Raw genomic sequence first — 18,819 nt, 5'->3', positions numbered from 1 at the left:
TTTTGGAATTATTGCACACAAATATCAAAGTCTTCGCAGCATTAGTTAGATAGTTGTTTCTGTTTTTTGTCAGTCGAAACACTATTGATGTTGTTTTAAAATACAATAAATCCCTTAAAAAGCAATTTGCAGCAGTGCTCATTCAGTTTTGGTGGGTGCTCCTAAATTTTTTCTGGTGCTCCTAAATTTATTTTGGTGCTCCTAAATATTTGAAGTTGGGAGCACCGGTTCTACCAAGTAAAAAAGTTAATTTCGAGCCCTGTTATTTATAAAAACACTGTCTAAAAATGCTGACTTGTTACAACCCAATTTTGGTCAAATATTGACAAATTCAATTGGTTAATTTTTTTGGGACAAATCCAGCATTTTTAGAGTGTATCTATGATTAAAATATATATTAAGCAGCACAAATATTTGCAAAATTGATGATAAAATCAGCATTTTAGAATAATTTCTGAAAGATCATGTTACACTGACAATAATGGCTGCTGAAACAATCACAGGAATAAAAAACATTTCAAAATGGATTAAAACAAAACAGTAATGTTCTCAATATTACTGTTGTGATTGTATTTTTTTTGTGTAATTTGTAAAAAGATTATTCACAATTAATAATATCCAAAATAAAAGTTTGCATTTACTTAATATGTGTGTGTCCTTTGCATGTATAAATGTACACATGCATTGTGTATATCTGAGTATATATTTGTATATTCATCATTCGTTTTCCTTCAGCTTAGTCTCTTTATTCATCAGGGGTCGCCACAGTGGAACGAACTGCCATTATTTGTATATATTCAATATATATGAAATATTTATCTAATAAAAATAATATATACAAATAAATATATATGCAAATATTTTTTGTACCTTTTTTGTTTGTATTCATTTCTTCATTCATACTTTCCCATTTATTCATTCATTTAGATTTTCCTTCGGCTTAATCCCTTATTTATCAGGGGTTGCCACAGCGGAATGAACTGCCAACTATTCCAGGATATGTTTTACGCAGCGCATGTCCTTCCAGCCACAACCCAGTACTGGGAAACACCTATACGCACTCATTCACACGCATACTCGTACATTACAGCCAATTTAGCATGTTTTTGGACTGTGGGGTAAATATACTATATACACAAATATTATGTAAGTACAAACCTTTTTTTTAATTTTTGATAGTCTAAAAAAAAAAAAAACATTGTTATACAATATTTTGCCTAATTACCCTATTTGGCCTAGTTAACCTAGTTATGCCTTTAAACGTCAATTTAAGCTGTATAGAAGTGTCTTGAAAAATATATAGTAAAATATTATTTACAGTCATCATGGCAAAGATAAAATAAATCAGTTGTTAGAAATAAGTTATTAAAACTATTATGTTTAGAAATGTGCTGAAAAAAATCTTCCCTCCATTAAACAGATATTGGAAAAAAAAAAAAAACATTGGAGCTAATAATTCAGGGGGGTTTAATAATTCTGACTTATTTAAATAAGGTTTTATATTTTGAGGTAAATTAGATTTGCTGGGTCTCATCAAATAAAACCTTTTCCTTAATTCAAAATTGCTATGTATTTAACTGTATTGAACTGTATTTCAAACCTCCAAAAAATAGAGGACAAAAAGTCTTTACAAAAACTTCCGATTGTATTGTTTATTTATTAAATATTAAATTTTAACTTTGCTGCCTTACAAACATCCCAGCAGACACACAAAATCATAAGAGATTTTAGGTTGTGTTGGAAAGTGGCCAAAATCCAACGTCAAGCCAACATCTTAAACCAACATCATATTGGCGCCAAATAATAACATTTATTTGTCAGGTATGGCAACCAAAATCTAACATCTGATAAATGTCATATCAGTAATGTCCACACAATGTCAATCTGTAACATCATCAGATGTTGATATTTTGTTTATTTTAGGTTGTGTTGGAAAGTCGTCAAAATCCAAAATCAAGCCAGCATCTTAAACCAATATCATATTGATGTCAAGTACTGACATTTATTTGTCAGGTATGGCAGTCAAAATCCAACATTTAATAGACGTCATATTGGTAACGTCCACACAACGTCAAGCTGTGACATTATTACATGTTGATATTTTGTTGATTTTTGGTTGTGTTGGAAAGTGGCCAAAATCCAACGTCAAGCCAACATTTTTAACCAACATCATATTGATATCAAATACTGATATTTATTTGTCAGGTATGGCAACCAAAATCCAACATCTGATAGATGTCAAAGTGGTAACGTCCACACAACGTCAAGCTGCAACATCATTAGATGTTGATATTTTGTTGATTTTAGGTTGCGTTGGAAAGTAATCAAAATGTAATGTCTGTCCAAAAAAAAAGCAATGTCCCACGACGTTAGTGTACAATGTCAATCTGATGTCATGTTGACATCCTGTGAATGGTGGGATGTGTTGACAGAACTAAACATAAGTTGATTCAACTTAAAGATTACCTATAACAATAATCAATTGAAAGCATTACATGGCGTTTAATCTTTGAAAACTTGAGTTTAAAATCCAAAACTTGTTAAGACATTTATTTGTTATGTATGGCAACCAAAGTCCAACATTTGATAGTAGCCATATTGGTAATGTCCACACAACGTCAATCTGTAACATTATTAGACGTTGATATTTTGTTGATTTTTAGTTGTTATGGAAATTGACCAAAAGCCAAGGTTGAGCCAACATTTTAAACCAACGTCATATAGACGTCAGATACTGACATTTATTTGTCAGGCATGGCAACCAAAATCAAGCATCTGATAGAACTCATATGCGTTGTGTCCACACACCGTCAAGCTGTGAAATTATTAGACGTTGATATATGGTTGATTTTAGGTTGTGTTGGAAAGTGACCAAAATCCAACGTCGAGCCAACATCATAAACCAACGTCATATTGATGTCATATGCTGACATTTATTCGCCAGGTATGGCAACTAAAATCCAACATCTGATAGATGTCATATTAGCAACATCCACACAACGTCAAGCTGTGACATTATTAGACGTTGATATGTTTTTGATTTTAGGTTGTGTTGGAAAGTAGCTAAAAATTCAACGTCGATCCAACATCTTAAACCATATTGATGTCAAATACTGACATTTATTTGTCAGGCATGGCAACCAAAACCCAATATCTGATAGACGTCATAGTGGTAACTTCCACATGTCAAGTTGTGACATTATTAGACGTTGATATTTTGTTGTTTTTAGGTTGCGTTGGAAAGTAACCAAAATGCAATGTCTGTCCGAGGTTAGACATTGACGTTGGCCTGACGCTGGATTCTGAACCCAATATTAATTTCTAATCAAAAAGTAATGTCCCACAACATTGGAGACAATGTCAAGTTGACATCCTGTGCCTGCTGGGATGAGTTGACAGAACTAAACATAAGTTGATTCAACTTAAAGATTACTTATATCAATAGTCAATTGAAAGCATTACATTACGTTTAATCTTCGCAAGCATATCAAACTTGAGTTTAAAATCCAAAACTTGTCAATTGACGATTGGAATTAAAGAGACGAAATATCTTAATGAGGTTGTAATGATTTACAGATCAGCAGTAAACAGCAGCCAGTGCTTCGGCAGGTGTAGCGTCTCAATCCACATCGCTTCTACTTAGCAGGCCGCTCATTTAAACTCAATTTTAATTGAGGCGACTAATTAGGTCCCGTTGCCAAAGTCTCCGAACATCAGAGCCCAGACCAGCGGAGTTCACATGCTGACAAACGGCCTGAAAAGGGCAGCTTTTTGGAGTCTCTCTATTAAAAGGGTGGACATGTGCAAAAACTGCAACACAATTAGCATCAAGCAGATAAGTCCTTCTCTAATCCTGTTTACGGTCGGCATCAGGCAGATGTGCCAAGATTGATTCGGACAGGGCTCCGGCTTACTGTAATGTAGCAGGGGAGAGCAGAAAGCCCCCCCTTTTTTTCCTCGGCCTCGTCCCATTCGCTCCCTCTGAGGAATCTTCCGGTACACAAGCGTTAACACGGGCCACTTTGTCATTTTCCCCTGCTCTCGGAAAGCTCTGCCGGGAGAGATTATCTCCTATTCCCACTAATTCAATTGACTCTGGGTTTTTGTCGAGCGACCACAATGAAACGAAGCTCCGGAGTTAAATAAATGGAGTGGTGGAGGTGTAAGAGAGGTTGGAGCAGAAGCCGGAGCAGGAACAGATGGCGACGGGTGTCCTGCGCAGTAATGTGAGAGGGTAGTTAATGTTCTGAAACGCAGAGGTGCTCCTAATGAAGAAAGGCTTTCACATGAGGAGAGAGAGAGACTCAAGATATACACAACTCGGCCCATTTTGAGGGCCGGCGACAGATTTGAGTATGGTTTAATTGGAGTTTGCCTGTGGGTAATCATTTATAGCAGGGGGTCATGAGAGAAATGGGATGCTCACTGAATAAAGTAATGGTGGGGTATCAGGTGCTGTTAAAAAGTCTGGATTCGCAGCCATTTAAAAAAGTTTGTTTGTTTTGGTTCTCATGGAAGATTTACAAGGATAGTTGACATTATTACAATGTTGCAAATATGCAAATTATTTATTTCTTGTTTGACAAAAAAAAAAAAGAAATGAACAACATAATTGTTTATAGTCATTGATGTTTATTGTTGGGCAAAAGCACTTTAAAACAGCGAACAGCGAAATGAACAGCCAACTATTCCGGCATATGTTTTATGCAGTGGATGCCCTTCTAGCTGCAACCCAGCACTGGGAAATACCCATACACTCATTCACACACACTCATACACTATAGCCAATTTTATTTACCCAATTCACCTATAGCGCATGTCTTTGGACTGGGGGAAACCGGAGCACCCAAAGGAAACCCACGCCAACACGGGGAGAACATGCAAACTCCACACAGAAATAAAAACTAGCCTAGCCAGGACTCGAACCAGCGACCTTCTTGCTGTCAGGCGACAGTGCTTACCACTGAGCCACCATGTCACCTGATAAATTTGTTTTTAAATTTATTTCATTATTGTTTTTTTAATAATAACTAGATTACAGCTAAGACATGATGATCAAAACTTAATCATTTAATAATTTACAGCAGGGGGTCAGGAGAGAAACAGGACATTCAGTGAATATAGTAATGCTGAGGTATCAAATGCTGTTAAAAAGTCGGGATTTGCACCCATTCAAAAAAGTATGTTTGTTTTGGTTTTTGTGGAAGATTTACAAGGATGGTTGACTTAGAAATTAAAGCGTTCATTATAACGACGTTCATTATAATGATGTTGGAAATATGCAGTAAGTTCTTGCTTGTTTGATAAAAAAAGAAATGAAGAACATATTTAGGTCAAAACAATCATATTTGGACTTCATTGATGTTTATTGTTGGGCAAAAGCAAAAAAAAACCCACTGTTGGGTTAAAAATTATTAGCATTTATGTATATATTTTTTAAAATAAACCAGAATTTTCAGAGTGTGTTTATACAAAAAAATATTATTTGACATAAGTATTTCCAAATCAGGATACTAGAATAAGTTCTAAGGATAATTTTTTTACTTTCGACTACATTAACGGCTGCTAAAAATTAAGCGTAATATCAAAGGATATGATATATGAAGCACTTTTAAAATTATAATAATATTGGGTCACACTTTATTTTGATGGTCCGTTTGTTGAATTTAAGTTACATTGCATCTACATGCCAACTAATTCTTATTAGATTATAAGTAGACTGTTAGGTTGGTTTTAGGGTTAGTGTAAGTTGACATGCACATGCAAAGTTTCTTATAGTCAGTTAAATGTCTGTTGAAGGAGCAGTATTAACATTAAGCAGCTCAAATGGACCATCAAAATGAAGTGTTACCTATTATTGTACAATATAACAGTTTTAACCATATTTTTATCAAATAAATGCAGGATTAGTGAGCATGAACAATGTTGAATAACAACATAAAAAATAACCCATGATATTAAAGAGTAGTAACAGATCTGTAACAGGCAATCAATCAATCAATCAATCAATCAATCAATCAATCAATCAATCAATCAATGTCACTACAAAGAGACAATAGAAACTAAAATAGGTTTTGTTTTATATTTTGAGTAAATCCGATTTGCTTGGTATCTTAAAATACACTTGAAAAAAGTCTTTCACCGCATTTCAAAATTGGCATATATTAAAATTAAGCTGAAAATAATTTCAAACTATATATGAATCTTAGTCTTTAAATTTAACAAGACATTTTATTACACTTTAACTTGTTAAGTGTTGTTGTTATGTGTCATATAAAGGTGATTTTTTCCCACTTTTTTCTTTTTTTTAAAGGGAGGGGGATGGGGCATAGATATATAATATGAATTTTAAATGTCTCTTGTGTGTTTGTTTAGCTGACCGTGATCTGAAGAAGCAGGAGGAGTATGTGGACCTTAAAGACGTGTTTGCAGTGAAGGTAAAGCGGCGGCGGTCAGCTGGACAGCAGTCTGGTGGGACCCTTCTGGGAATCACACTCTTCCAATGCAAGAAGAAAGGCCTCAAACTGAAAGATCATGCCATCCATCTCAACAACCTGAGCGTGGACCACTGTGAGATCTGGTTCAAAACCCTCAAAGAGCTCCTCAACGGTACGTTCACATCACAGCAGATGCACAGACACTGAAGAATAGGTCACAAAGCAGGCATTTTAGCATTATTTTATCAGCTTGGAGCTTCAGTGAATTTTATGATACACATTTATGACGTGCAAACATTAACCTGGTCAACATTTGGCTCACTTTATATTTTATTGTGTTTGCTGACATTTATTGAATAAAGATTACCCATCCCAGTAATGAATCGGACACAATTGCTCTGTTCCTGAAACTAGTGAGTGTAGCATTTTAAGTGCACTCTTAATGCAAGGTTACCTCAAGATGTTAGGCAACATTATTATGTTATACTGAGTATATATTGTAATATTCTTCTAAGTCACTTTTTATAAGCTACGTGGCAGCATGTAATCCAGGTTAACACTGACTAACCATATTCCATACACAACGCTGTTCTGTACAGATTACCTTTTAACGTCAATTACTGAATAAATACTTACAGGTCATAGACAAGCTATATATCTGTGTAATCTTTATTTCTTACTCTTTCACCCCCCGAGCACAACAGAGACCCTCCTGTTATATATTTCTGCTAAATTCAGTAGGTTTGCTATGTCCACCTAATGCGCTTAAAAATAGACAGTGGGCAAGCTAAAGGGGCGAGTGTCACTTGGGAAAGGAGACATTTAGAGCAACGACAATATGAATTTGCATTTGATTTATGTATCACACTATTACAGTCTTTATGAAATGAATATCATGTCATCAAAAATTGTTAGAAAAGTTATCTTTTGTTGAATGAATGCTTTGAAATGGGGATATTTAACCGTCAATTGTGGCTGATGACTGCATGGCGCAACTGAGAGACAGGCTGCAAACCCTGTTTGGATAATCTTTGTCGATGTCAATGTCAATTTTATTTATATAGCACTATTCAACACAACCAGAGGTTGACCAATGTGCTGCACAGTGCAAATCAAAACAGAGAAAAAACAAATATATATATATATATATATATATATATATATATATATATATATATATATATATATATATATATATATATATATATATATAAAACAGACAATTTTCACTGATAAAATTCCAAATCAAAGAGGTAGGTTTTTAACCTAGATTTTAAAACAGACAGGGATGAAACAGATCTCATACAAAGGGTCAGAGCATTCCACAACCTAGGACCAGCTACTACGAAAGCACGGTCACCTCTGCATTTCAGTCTCTGGTTAGATGACCGAAGAGGCCAACCAAGCTGATGCTCAATTAACATGTCCGACCGATAAGAAAGTGCCAGGCCATTTAGAGATTTAAAAACGTATGGCAGTACTTTACCCATATTTTCTCAAAAACTACTGGTCCAAAAGACATCAATCAAAATTTGGATCGTGCAATAGGCATTTACCCACAGAATGATCACACAAACCATGCTTTTTTTGGCTTTCAGTGACGGAGGAGTGGTTGTTTGAGTGCGCTGAATAGTATAATATGCATAGAACATGGTAAGTCAAAAACACTGAATATCCAAAATGACAAAGGAGGTAAAAGAAATACATATAACAACAGCTGGGTTATGTTTAGTGGGTGAAATATAGGCTAAATTATAATTATTTCCAACAAAAGGGACTAACAGAGATGTTTAGTTAAATGTGTATTAAAAAAACACAGGTAGGAATTAATATCAACTCCTGCATAAATAGATGTGTTTTTTATATATATAATTTTGGCTTTTCACTCATGAGAAATTCCATTATTGGCTGACTAATATGACACAATGCATTAACATGCACTAAACACTAATTCCACAGTAGGCTACTACAAACTCATAACAAACATAACATCTCACAATATACACGTAAAATAGACCTTCTGCCTCTTGGCTGTGACACTTAATCAATTTATAAGTAATTTTATCCCAAATTTAGCATTCTGACGAGTTGTAAACGGATAAGATGCTGTTGGTTTGACTTACCTGAGAGCTAATGCCGGTCCCGATTTCAAAATAAGAGTTCGAGATACATTTGAAATATGTGCTGTGTTCATTTCTCACGATCTGATCTGATCTAATCACAGTGATATGGATGTTAGCTCTCCAGTTCATTCTGACTGAGGTAGTTAAAATTACAGTACACTATTGTGGTAGTTTGATTACAGTTCCTATATCTGCCTATAGTATATCATTGTGTATTTTGACTGGAAGTATATCTGCTTATGTAAGACTATAATTACTTAAAATATGATTGAAAAGAATTTTACATTGTTACAAAAATAAATAAATGCTGTTTTCTTGAATGTTTTACTTCTAAAAGCATAATGAGTGAAAAGTAACAAATAATTATAATAATAAATAGGTAAAAATATATATTTATTTTATACACCTGCTAATAACATTGAAAACAGTAAGCGTTTTTGCATATTATATGACTTATTAATGCTGTTTTGAATTCAGATTTGCCATCACAGGTATTAATTATAAATATATTCACACCGACCACTTTATAGTCCCAGGTTGGACTTCTGCCTTCAGAACTGCCTTACGTCTTTGTGGCATAGATTCAACAAAGTACTGGAAATATTCCTCTGAGATTTTGGTCCATATTGACATGATAGCATCACGCAGTTGCTGCAGATTTGTCGGCTGGGATATGCGAATCCCCCATTCTGCTTCATGTTGTTGACGCCAAATTATGACCAGGCAGAAAACTAGACTCATCCGACCCAGCAACGTTTTTTCCAATCTTATATTGTCCAGTTTTAGTGAGCCTGCGTGAATTGAAGCTTTCGTTTCCTGTTCTTAGCTGACAGGAGTGGCAACCGGTGTGGTCTTCTGCTGCTGCAGCCCATCTGCCTCAAGGTTGGACGTGTTGTGTGTTTGGATATGTTCTTATGCATACCTCGGTTGTAACAAGTGTTTTTTTGAGTTACTATTGCCTTTCTATCAGTTCGAACCAGTCTGGCCATTCTTCACTGACCTCTGGCATCGACAAGACATTTGTGCGCATATCTGATGCTCACTGGATATTTTCTCTGTAAAAATCTCTATGTAAATCTTAGAGATGGTTATGCATGAAAAACCCAGTGGATCAGCAGTTTCTGAAATACTCAAACCAGCTCGTCTGGTACCAAGAACCAAGCCATGTTCAAAGTCACTTAAATCACCTTTCTTCCCCACTCTAATGCTTGATTTGAACTGCATCAGATTGTTTTGACCATGTCTACATGCCTAAATGCATTGAGTTGCTGGCATGTGATTGGCTGATTAGAAATTTGCGTTAACAAGCAGTTGGACATGTGTACCTAATAAAGTGGCTGGTGAGTGTATGTAATCAATAGTTTATAGAATAAAACACAAAATACCATGTTATTAAAAATGTTTATCAATGCCAATCTGAACATTTATGGGGTCTCTCAATTTATATATTGACCCCAAACTTAAGAATAAGAACATAGTAATGTTTGTTATCTTGTAAAGTTTAATTTTAAATGATTTTCCATAGGAGCACGTGCTCATGAGATTGAGCCAGCTGGCCCACATTAGCTAATCATGATACTCCAATCAAAGGATCCCAAGTCACTATATATATCCTGATTTCCTTTCTACAACTATATTCATCTGGAAGTAACCCCCCTCCTCCCCTCCCTTCTTTCACCTTTATACAGAATTGTATTCACCTTTATACACGGTGGCCCAATGTCTAGCACTGTTGCCTCAAAGCAAGAATACCAATGCGTCGGGTCCTCGCTGGGCCATATGGTATTTCTGTGTGGAGTTTGCATGTTCTCCCTGCGTCCACGTGGGTTTCCCCCGGGTTGCCCGGTTTCCTCCCACCATCCAAATATGCTCTATATTATAGATAAAATTAGCCTAAATCTTTTTTTTCTAATGTCTTAACCTCAGGAAGTTGACCTTGGCCTCAGCAGCAGGGGATTTTGAGATCGACCTGAGCTCAATTTCCCCTCACCCTGCGAAAGGCGGGAGCCCTGGCCCCAAAAATCCCTTGAGCTCAGGGCTCTCTCCTGGACAGCACGCCAAACAAGCCATGTATAAATCATGAGCTAAGTGTGAACTCTTGAAAGTAATTTGTGAACACCAAACCCTTTGCAATTTAATGGTTAGGTTAGTCTTTTGCATGAGGGATGAGGAGAGCTGTTTTAATAACTCATTGTGCTGCCTTTGAAAAGTGTTCCATTTGATTAAGAATGCTTCCTAATAAGACAGCAAGTTTTCATTTTGCAACAGAGCCCTTGAATCACAATTAAATGTTTTCTCAAGCATGCATCAAACCTACAAGTATGATGTGAAAAGATGCTGTTAGTGTGTCAGCAACACAGAGAAGTCATGAATAAACTCCATGCGCCAGATTATAGGAAAGGCTTGTTGCGGGAGCCGAGGGGCACCATCTCCTTTGTGTGATGACCTTATCATTGTGTGTTGTGCTTGATGGGAGGGGGGGGTCAGATGGGGGTCTTGAAAGAGGTGGTTTTGGCCGCAAGGACCTGCTGGATCAGACTGGAGGAACAGGTTGGTTCTACGGCCTCCCTGGAGTTTGTAATTATCTGTGCTCCTCTCGCTAGTGTTCACTGCCAAGGCAGGCTAGCGGCCTGCCTAGTGCTTCGCTGTGCTGCACGGGAGACAGGTGTCCTTCCAAATGCGTCAGAACGCTTCGTTCTCCAGTCCGCAACAAACCTGGGGGAGCAATGCAAGAGGAGATTCAGTAAAAGACAAGATTTTGACTGTTTCAGTTAGGGTTTAAGAGGTCATGAACTGCCTCTTTTCTATTTTGTAAAGCTCTTTAAGGTCCACTCATAATCTTTTTTCACATCTGGGTTTATAAGGGTGATGGAAATCCTTGAAAATGCTTGAATTTTAGTCAGTTTTCAAGGTTTGAAAAGTGATTCGATTTTGAATGAAGGGCTTGGAATTTCTTCAAATGTAATGGTGTTGCATTCATGATAATTTATCTTACTAAATAGGTATAAATAATTAAGTATTTCAATTTAAATAAATACTATATATAATGAAATAAATACATTTAAGTGAAAATAAAATGAAAAATTGATGTAACATGATTTGGCTGTCTTTTTATATATGCCCTTTGATTAAGCAGTGGGAAAAGACTATATTCATAAAGATTAACACTTCATGAATGAACAATGAATGAAATTAAAATAAATTATAATCAAATAAAGATGAAAGATGACATATTTAAGATGTAAGTAAATAACAGTGATTCAATGATGTGCTTGGGGAAAAATAATTGGAATATACTATACTTTTCTACAGAATAACAAATAAATAAACAAATTGGATCTGATATAGTCATGAAGTATGTGTTATTTCTTTGTAAATAGGTAATTTGAGGACAAACTTGAAAAGTGCTTGAATTTGACTTAGAAAATTTGAAATAATCATGAAACATAAAAATTTAGAAGTAATTGTCTGTAAGCTATATCATGGTTCTGTTTTGACCTCACGACTCAGCTTTCTTTTAGCCTTTTTTAAAGGTGCTGTACGTAAGTTTTCGACTCTTAAAGAAACATAAAGAAACATGCTAAGTGAAGATCTGAAAAACAATTCTAAAGTGAGATATTCAGCTTTGAAAAAGTCTGTTATGTGCCGGAAAGTCTGTCTTTGTTTTGGTCCCTTTAACCTGCCAAATGCAAGTTTAGACAATTATATTTCAGCAGTTATATTTCAGGTCGCCTTGGTGGAAAACAGCTCATTTCATTCATTCAGTCATGAAGGCTTTTAAAATGTGCATCCACGAAATGTGACCTCTGGTGTACAGTAACAGCCTTCGAAATAAGATGCAGATTCAGAGTTGTATAATATAAATATTGTGAATGTAAACATTAAGTGAGCAGGTAACATTGTAACCTTGTGTCCTAACAACACGTTACATGACAAGATAAACAAGGGATTGGGCTTTTTGCAAATGACAGAAATTTAAATACAGCCAATCATAAGCACAGAATAGTGCACTCACTGAACTTCAACGAAGTGGTAAATTTTTTAATCTAGTTAATACATATTAAACCTCTTTAACGTTATTAAATTTACATACTGAATCACTGATATGTGTTGGTTTACACTGAGTCACAGTTCTAAAGTTCAATTCCAAATGCTTTTTTATTTTCAAGATCTGGGGTGAACTATCTTACTGCTTTCAGTAGTATGACAAAAATGTCATGTAAAATTGCATTCAAGCTCACATTATTAGAATTTAACACTGAATAAAGCACATGAGATGTACCTGAGGTAATCATTGTCATAGTTTTCTGTTGTTTAGCTGCAAGATATCATCTGGCAACCTGTGCTTGCTTGTGTTTTGAACCAGGTGTGCAAAACATACAATGTTTAATGTGGCTATTTTCAATTCTGTAAGGTTCCTTTTACAGCATCAATAATATATTTTAATTCAAATATAATCAATTAAATAAACTTAAGCAATAATATAGTTCAATCGTAAAACGAGTTGAAAGACAGTTTAAACGCAAGTGCTGTCAAGAGCAGCAGCTGAGTGTAGAAACTCCAATCAAAAAACTGTGGTAAAAATTTTTTCTATATTTTAAGGACATGGTTAGAACAATGGAATTTATTGCAGTGCCTTCTTGTCAGGGCTGAGACCCACTTTATATTGTATATCAATCAGGCTAGTGAAGATCATTGATTTTTAAAGAAACTAGTTCATAAATGCTGTGATTTTATAATGGCATAACGGTTTACTGAAAGCGATTGACCTGGGTTACCGAAAATTAAAAGTCCTTGTGCATATACCCCGTTGTGCTTTTTTTTGTAAATGAAAACACAATAAAATATTGTGAATAATAGATTAAGTTCTTACTGATGCAGTCTGAAATTTATTTAAAGGGGCCAAATGGCATTGCTAAAGAGTACATTGTGTGTATTTGGTCTAAGGTAGTCTTGTCACTATTATCGGTTTCAATGAACACCACAGTCAATTTGGCTTAAATGAGTCAAAATGATCTGTTATTACCTTATGACAAAAATTATAAAAATTTTAAGTTAAGATATTCTTCTACAAAAGAATTTTGTACATTTCCTTCTATATGAACACACATAAAGGCAGTGGTTTTAAAAGTAAAAAACCCTTTTGGCATGCTAGGTACCCTTTGCAAAGAGTGCCTAGAAAGTGGTATGATACGGTTTGCTTTTAAGTACCTTTTGACAGTGAAAACTGCTATAAAAATGTACCGTACCACTCAGTGGAAAGGGACGATTATTTATTCAGTTTTTAGATGATGTATAAATGTCAGCTTCTAAAACTGACCTTTATGACTGGTTTTGTGGTCACAGTCCAATCAAGTCACACTTAATTTCTGTATAAGACTCTCCCAAGGACCAAAACCTAATTTCTTCTTTCAGAAGCTTTAGTATAAACGTCCTTCGTCAGCTAAACGAGTATTGAGCATTCAGATGCTGCCTTTGTGAAAATGAGCATGTGTAATCTCTGTTAATCCCAGTCTGAAGAGAATGCAGTGCAGCACATCATCACCATTTTAATCTAGCCTCACAATTAGGCTGAAATTTCAATTTCAGCAATCCTTCTTTGCACAAGCTGGCACAAGTAGAATGCTATACTTAAAACTGGATTGGATACAAGATACGAGTTCGGGACTAGATAATGGTGTGGGGGGAAAATCTCTGGAAAGTGTTTTTGTCCGATGAGGGCTTCGTCATAATGCTGTATTAACATCAGCTAATCCCTGGAATTTCAGTTACAGCACTGAATAAGAGGTGATGTAACCGCAGCGCTCAGGAGGCGCATTACTCACTGGGAATTAGGCAGGGATTGTCCAGGACTCACAAATTTACACTATCAAACCCTTCCCCCACTTTGGTCAATCCTCGCTAAGAGTCCGGCCATGTAACTACTTTATGCGAGGAAGTGTAGCCCTTTAAAGATTGAAATGCTGGCTTTTTGCGGATAATTGTGAGTGAGGGCTGCATGTACTTTGGGCAGAGCATGAATTAATTAACATAATTAAAAAACATGCCTTGAGGGAGCCTGGAGGAGAGAGGACATGCTTATTTAGTGCTGCGAGGAGGAAAAATTAATATACAAAGATGAGTTTTGTTAACAATGGAGGTGCAGCAAGACATTCCAGAAGCATTAATATACACTGCTTCACAAGTATACACTGTAAAAATAGCAGGTTTCCATATTTTTTGATTATTGTTTTTATTTTTCTCCATTTATTTGTGCTTTTAAAGTGCATAATGGGATCTTTTAACAAATTTTAGTTTTAATTAGTTGGAAAAAGTTACTTTTATTAACATTTTTAATAGTTTAAAGTGAGATATTCTCTGTGCTGGTGTTGTATATTGTATATTACAAAAACCTTGTAATCAACTCCTGATTTATTTCCATATATTATTTCATTCATTCATTAATTTTTCTTCAGCTTAGCCTCTATTTCAGTGGTCGCCACAGCAGAATGAACCGCCAACTATTCCAGCATATGTCTTACACAGCGGATGCCCTTTCAGCCGCAAGCCAGTACTGGGAGACCCCCATACACACTCATTCACACATAAACTACGGACAATTTAGCTACCCAATTCACCTATAGTTTCATTCATTTATTCATTATAGGGCTGCATGATATTGTGAAAAAAAAAACTGATATTGCAGTGGCGCAGTAGGTAGTGCTGTCGCCTCACAGCAAGAAGGTTGCTGGGTTGCTGGTTCGAACCTCGGCTCCATTGGCGTTTCAGTGCGGAGTTTGCATGTTCTACCTGCCTTCGCGTAGGTTTCCTCCGGGTGTTCTGGTTTCCCCCACAGTCCAAAGACATGTGGTACAGGTGAATTGGGTTGGCTAAATTGTCCATAGTGTATGAGTGTGTGTGTGAATGTGTGTGTGGATGTTTCCCAGAGATAGGTTGCGGCTGGAAGGGCATTCACTGCGTAAAAACTTGCTAGATAAGTTGGCGGTTCATTCCGCTGTAGCGACCCCAGATTAATAAAGGGACTAAGCAAAAGGACAAGAAAATGAATAAATGAATGCAATTTCACCAGATGACTTGAATAGCTTGTAAAGACTGGGGTGATTGTGTAGAGGAGTGCATCTGCATGATTTTCTGGGGAGTCAAATACCGTTGCGATATCAATGCTGAAACGTTCAATGCTGAACATTTTCCTTCAGCTTAGTCCCTTATTTATCAGGGGTCGCCACAGCAGAATGAACCACCAACTATTCCAGCATATGTTTTACACAGCAGATGCCTGTCCAGCTGCAACCCAGTACTGGGAAACACCTATACACTCTCACATTCACACACACATACACTACAGACAATTTAGCTTACCTATAGCGCATGTCTTTGGACTGTGGGGGAAACCGAAGCACCTGGACGAAACCTTATGAGTCCATTAAACTTATATTATGTTAAACTGACTTAAAACTGCTTGCGTAACTTATCAAATTAAAGTTAGAACATGATTACCTTATTTTAATAAGGCAAATGAACTAAAAACATATGCTGTGATGAGTTAATATATTTTTGTTTTACAATGCATGAATGACAATGACATCAATTTTTTAATCTTCGTGACCATGCTTGTAAACAGTGATTTTCCTCTCATAGTCATTTTGTCAGCAATTTAGATGTTCTTCTGTCTGTATAAGAACAGCTCAGTGGTTAGCACTGTTGCCTCACAGCAAGAACGTTGCTGCTTCGAGTCCTGGCTGGGTCTGTTGACATTTCGGTGTGGAGTTTGCATGTTTCCTCTGGGTGCTCTGGTTTCCCCCACAGCCCAAAGACTTGCGCTGTAAGTGAATTGAATATACTAAATTGGCCATAATGTGTTTGAATGAGTGTGTATGGATGTTTCCCAGTTCGGGGTTTGTAGCTGAAAGGGCATCCGCTGTGTGTAACATATGCTGGATAAGTTGGCGGTTCATTCTGCTGAGACGACCCCTGATAAATAAAGAGACTAAGCCGAAGGAAAATGAAAGAGTGAATGTTTTGCTATACTCAAAAATTACCATGAAAACATTTTGAGTATCCTAAAATGATGAAATTACAATTAATTTAGTTTGTCAAAAATTTATCTTCAAATTAAGCAATGTAAAAAAACTACTTTTTCAGTCAAATTTGTTTAGGATTATTAACATGAGCTATAAATTTTCAGTGTTGTAAAGATTGGTTTACACGATAAATTACATGAAGTGTCTTTCTTATTGGAGCTATAAAAGATCATTTGGCCACGCTTTACTATAAGGTGTCAGTAGTTGTATTTACTAACTTTAGTCAAGCCTCTTGAAGTAGCTATTAACGCTGGTGCACAGCTAAACTGTCGGTCCAGAAATGCAACCATGGCCGTGCACTTAACCCAGGAAAACACCAAAAATAAAAAAAACAATAACCTATCCGAGGATTACCAAAAAATATTATGAGCTGAACTTAGCTGTCCAAGCCAAACGAACACTCTGCTCTGCCTAAACACGCACCTGATTCTCCTTAAAAATTACCGGTCCGCATGCCCCTCAATAAGACGAGCCCCCATATGTTACAACCGGCTCAAAGTTGCAACATTAGAGAGACAATATGGACCAGGTAAATTGAAAAGAGAAATTATTTATTTAATAAAAAGTATAATTAACAAAAGTATTCCAAGCAATTAAAGTCAGTATAAATGGAAGTCAGTAGTGAAAAGCATGTGTATGGTAGTGTACTGAGCTCATGATCCAAAACAAACTAAAATAAATCAAAAACGCCAGGCAGAGACGTGCGGCCAATCAAGCTCCCCCTCAAAGAATGCCGGACTCTTTATAGGCACCATAATGGGTCTCAGGTGAAATGACCCACCCATCAATCTAAAATCATGCAGGCTCTGCAAATCACAAAGATACAAACAACAAACAGGTCCCACATGGGACCTAACAGTAACTAACAGTACAGCATTTATTATAGTTCAAGATTTACTAATGCATTACTAAAATCCAAATTCATACTTGTTAATATTAGGCAAGGCACTGTGATATAATGTGAACTAACAATGAACAATGTTTTTCCATATACTAATGTTAACAAAGATGAATAAACACTAATAATTGTAATGATCATTGTGTGTTCATCTTAGTAAGTGCTTTGATTAAATAAAACCTTACTGTAAAGTAATAGCAATCTTTTATAAGGGCTCTTCATGCCTGTGTTATTTCCAGGTTGTGTTAAATGGCAGCATACACTATTCATGCTTCATAATCACCTGCTAAAGTTTTATCTTCACAAACAAACTCCTACAGTTGCTAATAAAGCATGGCAGTTTGTTTTGGTCCTCGTGGACACCTCCACCTCCTTCATCCCGTGCACATGCTCTCACACGCATACAGACACATGATTTCCATAGACAGATTATCTCTGCTGATTTATTGGCTGTAAAGGCAAGAGACCTCACGTGGCTGGAATAAAATAATCATGATCACACTGACTCATTTCATTAGGAAATGCAAACATTTTTTTTTGCATTGGAAGTTTTCTAAAATGTTATGTGTTTAGATTGGCAAATGAGGCATTATCTAAATAAATGATTTGCATACAGTTCCATAACTGATATCTGGAACACTGGATAAAGACAAATCCACAATCTGGTTTTATTTTGTTGACATAAAAATGTAGTATTTTTATCAAGGGGAGTTTGAGAATCTCTTTTATATATACAAAATCTACACAAATAATAAGTTCCCCTAATTTGTTGGAAAAAAAAGTTAGATAAAACAAGGCAAATTATTATAGGAACTCAGAAGAAATTTACGAGTCAAAACTAAAAGGTTTTCAAGCATTAAAACAATTGAAGTGTACAGTAATACCACTTTGTTTTTTTATAATACATTTTTACAATCTCTAAAATTTCATTTAATCTAACAACAGTTTACTGTACCAAAAATATCTTGATTTCCATATGTGGGATATCCAATATTGCAGATAAAGGTCTTATAACAATAAATCTGTTATTCATTGGAGAACAATTTAATATTTTATCTAAAAATATGTACAGGTTTCTCCAGATAAGACATTACATTACAAACAATAAAGAAAAAGCTCTAGTCATGCAAGAACCAAATTTAAAAAAAATAATGCTTCATAAATGTTGCCGAAAAAAAAACATTCCAGCTAAAAAAAACACGTCTCCCATTTATGCAAACTATTAAATATTCTGTAAAAAATACAGATTATGTTACCAGAACTACAACTAAATACCATAA

The 18,819-nt window shown here is 35.7% G+C and overlaps 1 protein-coding gene across 1 annotated transcript in view; it reads left to right on the top strand.

Moving 5' to 3' along the window:
* Positions 1 to 18,819, top strand: part of cerkl (CERK like autophagy regulator) — a 195,910-nt gene that overhangs the window by 33,283 nt on the left and 143,808 nt on the right. Inside the window, exon 2 of the mRNA NM_001089474.1 lies at positions 6,376 to 6,609. Coding sequence (NP_001082943.1) covers positions 6,376 to 6,609 — 234 coding nt within the window. The remainder of the gene's footprint in view (positions 1 to 6,375; positions 6,610 to 18,819) is intronic.

Source organism: Danio rerio, chromosome 9 (assembly GCF_049306965.1).
Source record: "Danio rerio strain Tuebingen ecotype United States chromosome 9, GRCz12tu, whole genome shotgun sequence".
Classification (NCBI taxonomy): domain Eukaryota; kingdom Metazoa; phylum Chordata; class Actinopteri; order Cypriniformes; family Danionidae; genus Danio; species Danio rerio.
Note: the sequence above shows the minus strand (reverse complement) of the source record. Positions and strands in the feature narration are given on the sequence as shown.